General features: G+C 49.4%; 1 protein-coding gene across 4 annotated transcripts in view; it reads right to left on the reverse strand.

Moving 5' to 3' along the window:
• PRDM15 (PR/SET domain 15) overlaps nt 1–15,769 on the reverse strand; it is a 59,589-nt gene extending 43,820 nt beyond the window's left edge. For 3 of the 4 annotated variants that reach the window (XM_068547115.1, XM_068547114.1, XM_068547118.1), the window contains exons 1-3: nt 15,703–15,769; nt 1,043–1,088; nt 422–515 (exon numbers count right to left, since the gene is read on the reverse strand). In XM_068547115.1, the coding sequence (XP_068403216.1) occupies nt 422–515; nt 1,043–1,079 (131 nt within the window). In that variant the 5' untranslated portion in view covers nt 1,080–1,088; nt 15,703–15,769. The remainder of the gene's footprint in view (nt 1–421; nt 516–1,042; nt 1,089–15,702) is intronic. The other variant, XM_068547116.1, reaches the window with a different exon arrangement.

The following is a 15,769-nucleotide window of genomic DNA, read 5'->3' on the forward strand; positions in this document are numbered from 1 at the left end:
GCCTGGCTGCCCGCATCCCCTCCCCTTGCCCACAGTGGGCACTTGTTAGACGGCAGGCCTGGGCTCGGACCCCAGGGGAGACTGAACAAGCTCGGCCGTGGCCGCTCAACGCACAAACCAACTCAGCCCATCAGCTGAACCAGGAACTGGATAAAAGGCATTGACTCTGAAGTGTCTGCAACAAGCCTCGGCGCATCCTGGCGGCAGGAGACCCAGCTCACGGTGGGATGGAGATTTCAGACGGCCTCACACGTGAGGACAGCCCTTCTCACCGAAGTCTCTCCCACTTCTTCTTTTGCTGTTCCCCCCGGCCCCGCCCTTTTCGTAGACACGCAGGCCACCAGGCTCTTGCAGCAGGTGACATGCCGAAAACCCTGTTTGACAGGCGGGACGATAAAAGCAGCTCAAGGTGGTCACTCACCTTGCCCTGCTTAACACAAAGGAGTCTTTGACCATGACCACTGGGCCCAGCTCGGGACATTCAGAGTCGTGGTACTGGCTGCAGTCTTCACACCCTGCGAACAGACATCCCAGCGTCAGAGGGGGCGTTGAGTGGGGAGGGAGACGCCCACAGAGCATCGCGCGGCCTGGGGGTAGGCGACAGTGCTCCCCACGAATGCAAAAAGAGTGCAACGCAGGACGTGCGCCCCCAGGAGGAAACCCAGCTCCACGGCACGCTGCAAAGTAGGCCAAGTCAGCTCTGTGCGGACGGAGGACAGCGGTGTCCCCGGGGAATGAGCGTAAATGAAAATCCACCAACTTAACCTGTTTATCATAAATCTAACATGTTGTAAACCTCTTTCTAAAACCTGGGGTTACTTATCTGAGTCAACCGCCACCCCTGCTGAGTGCCCTTTGCCGGGAGTTCTCAGAAAGATGATCCTTTTAAAACTGTACCCGGCAGCACATTTCTCGTGTAATAAATCGTGGTTCTTAAAACAAGTAAGACCACGTCTAAAGGAGACAGCTCTTCTCTACTATAAGAACCAAGCGTGGACGTGGCTTTGCCTTCCATGGTGAGGATGGGCCACGGGCCACTTACAGATGAACATGATCTCCTCGTTCCCATCTTCAGCCATCGCCACCACCTGTCAGGACAGAGCGCTGCGTTAGTGATCAGCTTTTGGCCAAAGGCATTTTTTAAACTGAAGTATAGTTGATTTACAACGTTGTGTTAATTTCTGCTGTACAGCAAAGTGATTCTGTTACATTCTTTTTCAGATTCTTTTCCATTGGCGTTTTTAAAGACAGTCCCTGCTAATGGCCCCCTCAAGCCTGTGTAGGGACTGACTTTGTGCTTTTCAAGAAATTTTTAACTTTATTTTATTGGTCCTGCCACGTGGCTTGCGGGATCTTAGTTCCCCGACCAGAGATTGAACCCGGGCCTCCGGCAGTGGAAGCGTGGAGTCCTAACCACTGGACCGCCAGGGAAGTCCCTGACTTTGTGCTTTAAAAGCAATAGGCAGCAGGGTCCCCTTTATCGTGGGTTCGGGTGCGGGCCTTGAAATGTTTTCTAACCTAGAATGATGCTGCTTTTTAATAAGCCATTGATGTGAATGGCTCTGAGTTAGGATGTCTTCGTGAACTCAGGCTTTCATCTTTCATATCAGCCATCCATTTCCATGTGTAAAATAAATATACCACTATTTAAAAAAGCCAGTTTTCACACTGTCGCTTCTATTTTTTCCTCCCTCACGGGACTGTGAATTCCTCCAGGGTAATCACATCTCACGCGACCTCCATTTTTTTCCACCTGCTAACCTGTGCGTGACGCCAAATTTCTCTCGGGGGGACTAAGCACCTCCTGACATCATGGAGGAGAGCCCGCCTGCTCGCCACAAAACCTTTATCACAACCAGTCACTTCTATCTCCTATTCAACCTTGAGGTTCACCTCCATAGCGGGCAGCTGCGCTCAGGCCCCCTGCATATTCGTGGGCGATCTGGACATGTTCAGATGGGGCCTCAGATTCCCGATCTATAAAATGGAAATTAAAATGCCCACCTCATGTAGTTTTGGGGGGAGCATAAAGTGAGATACACCCCGTATGTGCCACTCAATAATCGTTCCTCTTCCCTCCCACCCCTCCATCCCCAATTAAGCTAACTCAACACATCCTTCCTGCATCCCACTCCGGGCCAAGCCCGAGTGTATCACTAGGGACCTTTCTGGGGAAGTACGCAGGCCGGCCCTCCATGAATGCCGATTCCACACGCCCTCTGCCCCATTCCCATCCCGGGAGCTTTTGAAGAATGAATAGCAGACAAATGCAAAGTCCAAATGAAAACTGATTTGCTGAACACATGATTAGTTGAAAGGTCCACCAGAAAAGAGTGAATTAGTTATAAGGAAACAAGGGAGAGAGATGGCATTTCCAATTTGCCCCTAAAATGCCAAGGACCAACAACCAGGGCATGTTTTTTCCCCAAACACAGCACAGTTTTTTCTGTTCCTGGGGACACCCCTTTACGTTACACGATGCCTCATGTGGCCTCAGCACGTTTAACTTGGTGTTTCCTGGTTGATGGGCTCCACGGGTGGGGTCAGGGGCCAGTCTGGAACGGGGGCAACGGCTGGTCACGGAGCAAAAGGAGAAGAGGGACAAAGAGGCAGAGGAAACACATGAAAACCCGCTTTCATGAGCTGCTGAGGTGCCCCCAGGAGCTTGAGAACCGTCTGCCCATCAGCAGGAACCCACTCTACCCACCAACACCAGCTCACGATCAAGGAAGTTCTGCAAGAACAGTGGGTTCTTAAGGGAGCCCTCAAACTGCCTACAAAGCTGGCAGCATCGGAGGGTGCAGACAAAGGGAACCGCTCTGGCCTTCCTCGTGGCCCAGTGTGGCCGCCTCCCCTGTGCCTGCCTCTGGTCTGGCCTCTCAAGGCTTCCATGTCTTGGCTATTGTAAATAGTGCTGCTGTGAACACTGGGGTGCATGTATCTTTTCAAATTAGAGTTTTCTCCGGATATACGTCCAGGAGTGGGATTGCTGGGTCGTATGGTAGCTCTATTTTTAGTTTTTTAAGGAACCTCCATACTGTTCTCCATAGTGGCTGTATCAATTTACATTCCCACCAACAGTGCAAGAGGGTTCCCTTTTCTCCACACCCTCTCCAGCATCCGCTTTTGTAGACTTTTTAAAGATGGCCATTCTGACTGGTGTGAGGTGGTACCTCATTGTAGTTTTGATTTGCATTTCTCTAATAATTAGCAATGTTGAGCACCCTTTCATGTGCCTATTGGCCATCTGTATGTCTTCTTCGAAGAAATGTCTATTTAAGTCTTCTGCCCATTTTTGGATTGGTTTGTTTTTTTGTTATTGACTTGTATGAGCTGTTTGTGTCTTTTGGAAATCAAGTCGCATTGTTTGCAAATATTTTCTCCCATTTCATAGGTTGTCTTTTCCTTTTGTTTATGGTTTCCTTTGCTGTGCAAAAGCTTATGAGTTTGATTAGGTCCCATCTGTTTATTTTTGCTTTTATTTCTACTGCCTTGGGAGACTAAGAAAACATTGCTATGGCTTCTGTCAGAGAATGTTTTGCCTATGTTCTCTTCTAGGAGTTTTATGGTGTCATGTCTTATATTTAAGTCTTTAAGCCATTCTGAGTTTATTTTTGTGAATGGTGTGAGGGTGTGTTCTAACTTCACTGATTTACATGTAGCTGCCCAACTTTCCCAACATCACCTGCTGAAGACACTGTCTTTTCTCCATTGTATAGTCTTGCCTCTTTTGTTGAGATTAATTGACTATAGGTGTATGGGTTTATTTCTGGGCTTTCTAGTCTGTTCCATTGATCCATATGTCTGTTTTTGTGCCAATACCATGATGTTTTGATTACTGTAGCTTTGTAGTATTGTCTGAAGTCTGAGACTTATGCCTCCAGCTTTGTTCTTTTTCTTCCGCATTGCTTTGGCAATTCTGCATCTTTTATGGTCCCATATAAATTTTAGGATTATTTGTTCTAGTTCTGTGAAAAATGTCACAGATAATCTGATAGGGACAATTAATCTGTAGATTGCTTTGGGTAGTGTGGCCATTTTAACAATATTAATTCTTCTAATCCAAGAGCAGGGGATATCTTTCCATTTCTTTAAATAATCTTTAATTTCCTTTATCAATGTTTTATAGTTCTCAGCATATAAGTCTTTCACCTTCTTGATCAGGTTTATTCCTATGTATTTTTTTTGGGGGGGGGATGCGATTTTAAAAGAGATTGTTCATTTTTTACTTTCCCTTTCTGATATTTCACTGTTAGTGTGAAGAAATGCAACAGATTTGTTTGTTAATCTTGTATCCTGCTACTTTGATGAATTCGTTTATCGGTTCTAGTAGTTTTTGTGTGGCACCTTTAGGGTTTTCTATATAGTATCATGTCATTTGCATGTAATGACAATTTTACCTCTTCCCTTCCAGTTTGGATATCTTTTATTTCTTTTTCTTGTCTGAGTGCTATGGCTAGGACTTCCAATACTATGTTGAATAGAAGTGGTGAGAGTGGGCACCCTTGTCTTGTTGCAGACTTTAGCAGGAAGTCTTTCAGCTTTTCACTGTTGAGTATTATGTTGGTTGTGGGTTTGTCATAAATAACTTTTATAAAGGAGCCTCTTGAAGTCTGTGTTGTGCTGGCAGAATCCCTTTGGTGTGCAGAATGCTCCTTTGCAGAAGGGAAGTCCAGTCTCCAGACTTCTCCAACAAGTAAGAAATCCCAGAACAAGGGATTGTAAATAGTACTGTTGTAGGGAAAATGACAGAAAAATATTCAAAGTGTGAGATGCAGCCATTTTAACCACCGATCCTGGGGAAACTTACTTATACCAGTGGTTCTCAGTGTGGCCCCTGGACCAGCAAACAGTAGCACCGGCAGCACCTGGGAATTTCTCAGAAATGCGAATTCTTGGGCCCCTCCCCAGACCTGCTGGGCTGGGGCCCTGCACTCTGTGTATTTGCAAACCTCCAGGTTATTCTGATGCAGCTCAAGTCTGAGACCTGCTGCTTAACCTTCAATCCTTTTAACACTTACATGATTCCTACCACAAAAAGCAAACAAACTAACCACAACAGTGATCACTGGGGGACCACAGTAATCATGTCAGGAAACCAGATTCGTCATGAGGGTCAGTTAGGCTTAGACCAGGAGTATCTGTGTGTAACTTGGTGGGAAATGGGGAGCGAGGGGAGATCTGGGGCAGATGTTCTCTGTGACAGCTGAGGTTTACTCGGCAGCCCCCATGATTACAACTGTTAAAAACAATTCTGAAAAAGAAGACTAAAGTGAGAGAAATCAGTTTACCTGTTTCAAGCTTAATTATAAAGGACAGTAATAAGGACTTTGGTATTGGTAGAGGGACAGACACACAGATCAATGGAAATGGAGAACAGACTCACAGAAATATGCTCAACTGATTTTGGACAAAGGGGAAAAGCAGCTCAGTGGAGGAAGGATGGTCTTTTCAACAAACGGTGCTGGGGCAACTGGACATGCAGAGGCAGGAAAAAAAAAAAAAAGAACTGTGACCTCACATCCCACACAAAGATTAATTCATAATGGATCAGAGACTTAAAACATAAAACAGTAAATTTTTTTTTTAGAAAAACAGGAGAAAATCTTTGAGATCTAGAACTAGCCAGTTTTTAGACTTGCCACCAAAAGCATAGTTTATTAAAGGAAAACTGATAAATGGGACTTTACCAAAATTTAACATTTCTGCTCTACAGAAGATGCTGTTAAGAGGATGAACAGACAATGTAAACACCAGGAGACATTTCTGCAAACCACGTAACCATATGCAGAATATGCAAAGAACTCTCAAAACCCAACAGTAAAAATGCAAACAAGCCAATTAGAAAATGGGCAAAAGACATGAATAGACATTTCATCAACAAAAACACTGGAATGGCAAATAAGCACATGAAAAGATGTCCAACATCATTAGCTGCCATGGAAACGCAAGTAAAAACCACAAGGACACCACTACACACCTTTCAGAACGGCAGGATGCCGGCGGGGATGAGGAGACTAGGACATCTGTGTTCGCTGGTGGGAGTGGAAATCCATTTGACAGTTTCTGATAAAACCAACATGGCCTATGACCCAGCAATGGCATTGGTGGGCGGTTATCCCAGAGAAATGGAAACTTACATCCACAAAAAACCTGTACACGACTACTGAGGGTAGCTTTATTCCTAACAGCCCAAACTGGAAACAACCCAGAGTCCCTCATTGGGTGACTGGTTAAACAACCTGTGGTCCATCCACAGCCTGGAATACTAATCAGCAACTAAAAACATGAAACTACTGACACACACACAACCGATCTTGATGAATCTCCAGAATGCTGCTGGGTGAAAAAAGCCAATCCTCAAATGTTACATGCCGTATGATCCCATTCACATAACATTCTTGAAATGACAAAATTATTGAGAAGGGGACTAGAGCACTGGTTGGTGGGGGTAAAGGAGGGAGAGGGGTGGGAGGAAAGAGGGGGAGGCTATAAGGGGGCACCAGAGGGCTCCTTGCGGGGCTGGAACATTCTGTATCTGGACTGCACCAAGGTGACCATCCCTGCTGCCACCCGGTACTGGAGTTGTGCAAGATGCTACCACTGGGGGAAACTCGATGAAGGATACACGGATCTCTCTGTGTTCTTTCTTATAACCACCTGGGAACCTACAGTGATCTCATCAAAATCAGTGAAATCAAATCACTGTAGTTCAGAAGCAACTTCCAGCACAATGCGTGGGAATGGTCTGGATCCTGGGGGAGATAAAGCACATATGACTTTTCTCGGACAACTGGATATCTGAATACCAACTGGATATCTGAATACCGACTGGATATCTGACCAGATTTTGACCATATTAAGGAACCAGTATTAAATGTTTTAGGTGGGTAACAGTACTGTGGTTATTTTTAGAGTCCTTCTCCTGTAGAGACACAGAGTGAAATATTTACAAACGCAATGATGTGACCAGGGCTTGCCTCGCGGTCCTACCGGTGGGGAGTGCTGGACGGGGTGGAGGGGGCAGCCAGACCTGGGCGACAGCAGCCGAGCTGGTGATGGACACGTGCAGTCAGCTGTTGCCTGCCTGTCCACTGTTTCGTGTGTTCATACTAAAGCTATTTGTAAATGGTGCCGACACACTCTTCCCAGGTCCTCCTCTTCTGCTGACTCTGAGTCCTGTCCCCAAAGCTGGCCTTGAACGCACGCCAAGTCCACTGAACATCTTTTTCTTCACCTCACTTGACCTCTGGGTCACACCGGATGTGGCTGACTGCCCTCCCCTCCTCCACAGCCACTCCTCTCCCGACCGACCAACCGCACTGAGCTGCCCTCTCCCGGTGCTCCGCCCCCCTGGGGAATCCTCCTCCACCACCCGATCGCTGTCTTGGCTCCCATGGGCTCAGCACCGGCCCCTTGTCATCCCTCCTCGTGCTGGACCCTCTTCCCAGGCAGTCACACCTGCTTCTGTGGCTGATGCTAATACCACGTGGGTGCTGGTGACTCTACTCGGGGCCCCACACGTACACCCAGCTCCCCGGCCGCACCTCCGCCTGGAAGCCCGCAGCAGCCCAACGCACCAAAACCAAACTCCGGGCCACTCCCAGCTTCCCTGCCTGGTGCTCCAGGGGCCACGGGAGGCCGAGCCTGGCTCTCAGGCAGGTGGTCAGGGACCAGGTCCCCTCCTACGGCTGCGAACGTTCATCACCCAGAACTTGGATGCAGGCAGACACCCTGCCGCCACCCGCAGCTCAGACAGCCCAGAAACCTCACTGGACCATTGTCAGTTTCACACAAATTTTCTATAAAAACACAGTGCAGTTCTACAGATCACCTGCCACTGGCAGTGTTCCCCAGCCTGCCGCCGGCCAAACACCACCCGGAGAGGAAAGAGAGGGTAAGACGAGCCTCCCCCGCATCCCAGCACAGACCAGCTCGATCCAGATTCCCCGGGAAGCAGGTCCTGGAAGGGGAACCATACACCAAACGTGGGACAGAACACTCTTTACAACAACGATCGCTCAGATCCCAAGTCCTCAAAGTGCCTCCTGTAGGTGATCGGACAGTGTTCCTCCTTCCGAGACAGGCTTACTTCACTCAGCATCACGTCCTCAAGGTTCATCTACGTTGGACTGTGTGTCAGAATGGCCCTCCCATTAAAGGCTGAATAATACCCCATCATTATTCACCTGTCGATAGACACTTGGGTCGCTTCCACGTTTTAACTACTGTGAATGAAGCCGCTACGAACAAGAGGCAAATACCTCTTCGGGTCTCTGCCTTCGACTCTTTTGGGTCTATACGCAGAAGTGGACTTACTGGATCATACAGTAATTCTACATTTAATTTCTGAGGACCCACCATACTGCTTTTCATGGCAGCTGCACCATCTTCCATTCCCTCCACACCCTCGCCAACGCGTGTTATTTTCTGGGTTTTTTGACAGTAGCTGTCCTAGTGCGTGCAAGGTGAAAAGGAATTTTTTTTTTCGCCTCACCGTGTGGCACGTGGGATCTTAGTTCCCCAACCGGGGATTGAACCCTGCGGTGCCCCCTGCAGTGGAAGCAAGGAGTCTTAACCACTGGACCACCAGCGAAGTCCCGACAAGGATTATTTTTAAATGTGATCTGCAGAAGCTGGGGTTTAGAAAAAACAATCAGTTTTGAAACACTGGAAAATGAAAACTTCACAATTTTAAAAGACAGGTACCTAAAAATAACTCACAGAAAAAGGCGTTTTCAAGAAGGTTGTTGATATAAGTATGAAACGAAGGTTATCGCTTGTTTGTTAATCTGGCTGGGCCTTCCCAGGCCGTCCCTGGCCTGCCTATGTGATGGAGGGGGACGGATAAAGGACAGAGGTGATGAAGGCTGAGGTCCTGCAAGTTTGCTATTGGCCCAGATGACTTAGCAGTCCCTCCTTGTCAGTGACCAAAGCAGTGGTCTCAACAGAAATATAAGGTAAGCCACACATGGAATACTTTCTAGCTCTTTAGTTTTGAAAGAATTACAGGAAGTTTCAAAAATAGCACAGGGAGGTCCCCTGAACCCTTCACTCGGTTTCCTCCAAGGGTTATATCTTACATAACTATGTGTATCACATACATAGTTGGAGAGTGTAACTGCAGCACACTCTCAAAACCAGGATATTGACCTAGGCACTGTGCGTGTGCACGCAATTCAATGTCTTCTCATCACAGGTGTAGGCTCATGGGACCACCTCCACAATCCAGATTCAAGAATGTTCTATCACTGAAAAGACCTCACTCATGTGCCCTGTCCCCTGACCATAGTCACACGCTGTCCCCTGACCATCCCTAACCCCTAGCAACCACTAATCTGTTCTCCAACTCTACAAACTTTATCATTTCAAGAGTGTCATATAAATGGAACCACACAGTATGTGGCCTTTTGAGATTGGCTTGTTTTCTTCACTCAGCATAATGTCCCTGGGTTGTTACATGTACCAATAGTTCATCCCTTTTACTGCTTCTCACTCCATGACGTGAGTTTAACCACTCACTTACTGAAGGAGCCTTGGTTTTGTCCCCATTTTTGGCTATTACAAATAAAGCTGCTATGAACAACTGTGCACAGGTTTTTTTGGACATAAATTGACATTTCTCTGGGATAAATGCCCAAGAATATAATTACTGGGTCCTATGTTAGGTGGATGTTTAGTTTTTAAAGAAACTGCCCCACTGCCAACGTCTGAAAGATCCAGTTTCTTGGCGTCCTTGGCAGCATTCGGTGTCACCGTGTTTTATTTTAGCCGTTCTCACACGTGTGCAGTGGTATCTCATTGTGGTTTTAATCTGCATTTCCCTCATGGCTAATGACATAGCACATCTTTTCCTGTGCTTATTTGCCATTTGTGAATCCTCTTCGGTAAGTGTCTCCTCGTGTCTTTTGCTCATTTTCTAGTTGGCCCCTTCCTGTCCCACTGCCCTTCAGGTCTGACACTGGCTGCGTGGGCCTTCCTTCCACTGTCACCTGGGATTCGTTTGTCCTCTTGGGTGTGGAGCTCTTGTTTCCTGAGCCCCCGTTGCTTCCATCTTCTTTGTTTATTCCTTTGATCTGGGGAGCACATTTTCCAGTAGTTTCCTTAGAATGGTGCCTGGGAGGTAAATCTCTTGAGAGAACTTGCCTGTCTGCAAATGTCTTTACTCCAATCTCACGGGCCAGATGCTTTGCCTGGTACGCGGTGGTTTTCCTGCGGAAGGTTGAAAGTGAGACTCCATCGTCCTCAGCTTCCAATGCTCCAGCTGAGGAGTCTGATGACTTTCCAGCAGGCAAACCCTCTGTATGTGACTCCCTCCCCCCAGATCTCTTAGACTGTTTTAGCTCCAGGGCCCTGAAGCCTCACGGTCTGCCTTGGTGCTGAGCTCGGGCTGGCCCTTTCAACCTGGCTCTCCTGTCCTGCAGTCCTCAGATTTTCTTGTGTTATTTCTTTTATAATTTCTTCTGTTTCCTCTTTCTGAACCTCTCAGTGCATCAAAGATGACATCTGTTTTTCTGATTTTCACATCTGGTTCTTTAGGAGGGATTTCTGAGCAAAGGGGGCAAGAGAGGTCTGCATTCTGCCATCTCAAAAATGGAAACTGAGTTAACATTGACCTTCTCAGGCTGATGAGAGCTCTAACGGGCAATCATCTTTTGCTTAACAAAAAAAAAAAGAGGGGAATGTGAGGCCTGATTCTCACTTAATAGGCCTTGTGAGACAGACAAGATATTTTAAAACTAGGCACCCTGGGAGCTTTGGTGGTGAAAAGATCCTCACACATTCTCAGCATAAGGGCAAGAGCACAGTGGAAAGAGAAACCACAGAGAACAAAGTCCAGAGAAGTCAGATGTGCAGGAGAAAGGGGCCCAGAGGGATGGGGCAGGGGGTTGGGGGGGGGGGCGGGTGGCATGGAAGCAATGGATCAATGAACAGAATTGAAGCGTCTTGGTCAGAACAGATTTTGTAAACCTCTTGACTAATATGGCACCAAATTGCACTTATGTTTTTGGTCACAATAAAAGGCAAACTTACTATAACTAATTAGCATATATATTTTTAAGCTTAAAAAAGGCCAAAGGCCTTGAGTTACAAAACACTGGGAACCCTCCTTCCCCAAGACAGACTCTCTGTCCAGTAGGTAGGGTCCCTTCTCCCCGACAGCGAGCAGGGAGTGACAGCTCTGGCACATCATCCCCTGCTGGCCTTACACACGAACCATGATTTAGGGACACTCGAATTATAACATTTGCCTCTGGCCTCATCATGGTGGAAGGCCATTTACTGAGGGTTTTCTGATGGTACCTGCAATATTTCAGTGCTTAAGTTGGAGAAGCAGATGGTGCTGAACATTGAAACAAGTCAAACGGAGCCCTAACATCCAGCACTCCTCAGGCGAAGAAAGCCGTCATCTCTGGGAAGCCCACGCTTCAATTTTCTGTAAGTTTGCGGAAACATGACCCCACAGGCTCTGGGAGACTCCAGGGGAGCATCCAGAGTTGGGCTTCCTCAGATGCTATTAGGAGGAGAGGCTTCAACTGGGCCCCCACTGTGACCCTGAGCTGTCCCCCGTGCCGTGACAGCCAAAGGTTCCTCACCACCCCAAAGCATCCATGAACAGCCTCCCAGCCGCCGTGACCCCCTCCTCTTGTTTCCTCCTCCAGGAACTCCCTCCACCTGCCAAACTCCTACCTAACCTTTAAAACCTAATCCAAATAGCCCCTCCTCTCCAAAGCCCTCTTGGCCACACCTGTCACTCACCACACAGGCACACTGCAGCCACGTCTCCCCGGGAGGCCCCGCCCCACCTGCACCTCCCTTATTACACACCTGTCTCTGCTGCAGAGTTACGCCCCTGGATTATTCACACCAGCCTTCAACAGAGCTCACTCGTGAAAACAAAAAAGTTTTAACTGTGGCTCTAATGCCGCACTTCCGTCTCCGTTCATTGCAAAAATCCTGGGAGGGACTCTGGCAGCTTCTCTCTTGAATGGGAAGAACTGCCCTCACGGCTCCACCAAAGCCCTCCACTGTGGACTGCCTCCCCTTCATCCTCTAGGCAGCATTCAACCCCTCCCCCCGGAAACCCTTTCCTGCGAGGTCTCCTGGTCTTTCCATCCCAACCGCTGCTCCTCCCGAGGCCCCTCTGTGTTCCCATCTCAAGCTGCCACGGTGGGGCAGCCCAGGCCGGCTCTTCGGTCCTTTCTCCATCCAGACCCAGCATTGACCTGCCATCACCTCCCATGCCCGAGTCCACCCAGGCCCCTGAGCCCACCTGACGCATGGTTCCATGACCGACCTCTTTGCCAACAGTCCCACAAAAGTGTTTTACAAAATGCTATTTCCTGCCCTTCAGCTGACAGTGTAAGCTGCTCAGCCTTACTTTAAACAGCTGCAAGGGACGTAATCTCCAGCATATTATGAATATTAACTTCTTAAAATAAAACTGCTATGTGGCTCTTCTAAACACATCTATTGGAATCGAAACACCACAGCGTGATACCCACTGCCATCCGGTCACAAGGCATGTGGACAAGCTCTTCTTCATCTGTCAGGAGGCTCACGGCACTTCTGTCTTTACCATCGTCTGTTTCCATCACCACAGATGTTAAACCCAATGTGTTATGTTTGTGCTTGAAATGACTATTGATCACCTTTTATGCATACAGATCAAATTAGTCTTGATTTCCTATGACCATGAGTTTGTGCTAATTTCTCCTGGACTACGCTAGCGTTCCAATAACTGGGACACCACTGATCAAAATGGAAATACTGGCCACACTGGTGAACAGTCACCTAGCACAGAAGCTGGGTTTAATGAGATAAATAGGACGTTTCCGCCAATCCAGTCACGTATCATGGAATTCAATTCAACTCTGTTCCTACCCTTCGTTTTTACAGATATGAGTGCAGGAAACCCTGCTCCCACAGACAAGTAGTTGGGACGGAAGAGCTTTGTTATAGTCGCCGCTCAGCAACGACCCCCTGCCGAGGTCTCCCATGCACCGTGAAAGCCACGTATTTGTGAGCTGACCACGGCCCACACCAAGACTGGGGCTGGGGGTCGCCATCTTCCGGACAGTGGGAGGGACCCTTCCTTAGGAAGGGAGCACTTAAGGAAGGTGATGACCAGGACCATGGGCCCTGGGCAAGGGTTTCTCCCACCCGAGGGGCAGTTTGAAGATGCTGCTGGTCTACCAGGTCCTGGTTCCCTGACCACCCTTCAACCTGCACACCTGTCACCTGCACCTCAATGAATGGCACCTCCTGTCACCCCCTGTACATTCCCCACCCAAACCAGCAGCAAGGCCTGCCTCGCTCTAGAAATACTCTTTGTCCTGTCACCTCATTTCCCCTCTGCCCCCACCCTGTTTCTAGGGGAACCTTGTCGGGCAGCCACGGGGTCCTCTCTAAAAAGACACAGATCCTTTGGACCCCTGCCCCAAACCCCAGTGGTGTCCGCTTGACTCTCTGGGTAAACTCTGAGTAGAGTACAGCCTGTGCCACCCTCCTGTGCTGCCCCAACTCGGCCACACAAAGCTTGCTGCCACCCCAGGGCCTTTGCACTTGCCACGTCTGCCTGTGACACCCTCACCCCAGATCTCCACTGAGGGCCTCGCAGCACTGGTTTCCACTGAAATGTCGCCTTCTCAGACAGACCTTCCTGGTCCCCACTGCCCAAGTGTGCCTACCCCTGCCCATGCCCCGCCTCCACCTGTCACCCTTCCTGCCTTCTTCTACATACTCTAACCACTGCCCACCTCCCTCCCTCCGGAGCATTCGGTCTACCAGGCAGGGCCTTCCCTCTCGCCCTATGCAGCGCCTGGCACGTGATAGCTGCTGGGTGGATGGCCGACGAACACGTGCACGCGTGAACCATGTGAGATGAAAGACAGGTATTGCCATATGTCACAACTGTGGAAAGGAGGCTGAGAAAGCATTTGAGTCCTTGCCCACAACCTCAGCCTCTCAAATCACATGTGCAAGAAACAGCTGCCTTCAATCTCCCTTAAATCTGCAAAATGGGAGAAGTGTTCTTCCCCTGGCCTTCTACACAGATGATGATATCAAAAGAATGATATATGAGAGGTATATCCCAAGCTAACGGAGTTCTTTCTCAAATATAATTATACCCAGAAAAGCTATTAGCCTTGTAATTGGAGGTGATTTTTAAATTTACTTATTGGTCTTCTGGAAGAAATAACTATTCCTTCTGCTTACAAAATCGAACATATTGTATTCTTCGTGGGCAGCTTTTTTGCAAAAATATGAATCAAAGATATAGGAGAAAAAAACTTTATACAGGATAAATCTTACTATCTTTCCCTTTCAAAATTCAAACTATAGTCCTATTTCTTAACCATTCACCATAAGGCAGTGATGTCAAGGAAATCCAGAGAAGCAGAGTGGAGCCATGAAAATGTGGAAAACGTGAAAATGTCCAGGTTTGAAACAAAATACGGTGGTGCTGTGTGTGTACTGGGGGTGGTGGTGGAGGCGGGGAGACTAACTTATAAAAACAAAGTGTCTACATCATTACACTCTCCAGGGAGAGTTCTCACTGTTGCCTTTGAAGATCTGTCACAAAACCACTTGCTCATTTACTTTTAGTCCTTAAAAATACGTCCAGGAACCAAGCTGGGTTTCTCCAAATTTATCTGGTGAGTCCAGATTCTATGAGAGTGGCTTAAGCAAACGTGGTTTTTGTGGGTTGGCCGCTTAAATATGTACACGGGTGCACGTGTCTCTGATCACACACTTGTTTCTACCATTTTAATCTACCCTTGGTGGGGTAGGGGGGCAATTGCTGAGCTTCTGTGGGAAAAAAAAAAATCTCATCTACTACCTTAAGAGCTTAATAGAGATAAACACATAACAACTATAGCTATCAGCACGGTGGATATTTCCATAATGCGTTTTCACTTGTCTTCTCAAAGCTGACCTTCATCGCGAATACCCGTCCCCTCGCCAGAGGCCACATGGCCGGCTGGTCCACCTGTCCGCGCCAAGGCGGGGCCAGCGCGCCGTTTCCCAGCACAGCCACCCACCCCGAGGGCGGGCACATGTCACCTGTCCACGGATTTCACTACCTTGCCTCTGCCACCCAAGGGTTTACACAAACAGGATGCAGGGTGCGCGGGGCGGCGGCGGGGGGAGTCTGGGCAGCCCCGTCGCCCGAATCGTGGGGTCTGCCTTGCTAACCGCAGGAGCGGGGGGTCCAGGGACCCTCCCCATTCGCCCCCGGGGGCTGGGCCCAGGACGGGGGAGAGTGACATCACGAGGCACCATCGGCGACGAGGGCGCCCGGGGGCGGGACCGCGGGCCGGGGGCCGGGGGCGGAGGACCCCCAGCGCCGCGCCCACGGGCGAGCGCGGCCCCGGCCCCGCGCCCCGAGCGGGCGGGCCGGGGGGAGCGGGCGGCGGGGCCCGCGGCGGGGCCGGCGGCGGGCGGGCTGGCGGCGCGCAGGGCGATCCCGGAGCGGCTCCGGGAAATCCAGCCGGGTTTTGACTCCGATCGCCCACGGTGCCCGCAGCCGGCGAATGTAACAAAGAACAGGCGGCATGGCGGCTGGACCGGGGCGGGCGGCGGGCCGGGCGGGGCCGGGGGCGGCGGGCCGGGCGGGGGCGCGCGGGGGCGGGGGGCCGGGCCGGGCCGGGGCGGCGCGTGCGGGGGCGGGCGGTGGGCGCGGGGCCCGGGCTTTACCTGCCTTTGGAATGTGCAGAGCGGGATCGGATCCGGACTCCGGGTTGCGATCCGCTCCGGAAACTAC

This window comes from Eschrichtius robustus, chromosome 6 (assembly GCF_028021215.1).
Source record: "Eschrichtius robustus isolate mEscRob2 chromosome 6, mEscRob2.pri, whole genome shotgun sequence".
NCBI classification, from domain to species: Eukaryota; Metazoa; Chordata; class Mammalia; order Artiodactyla; family Eschrichtiidae; genus Eschrichtius; species Eschrichtius robustus.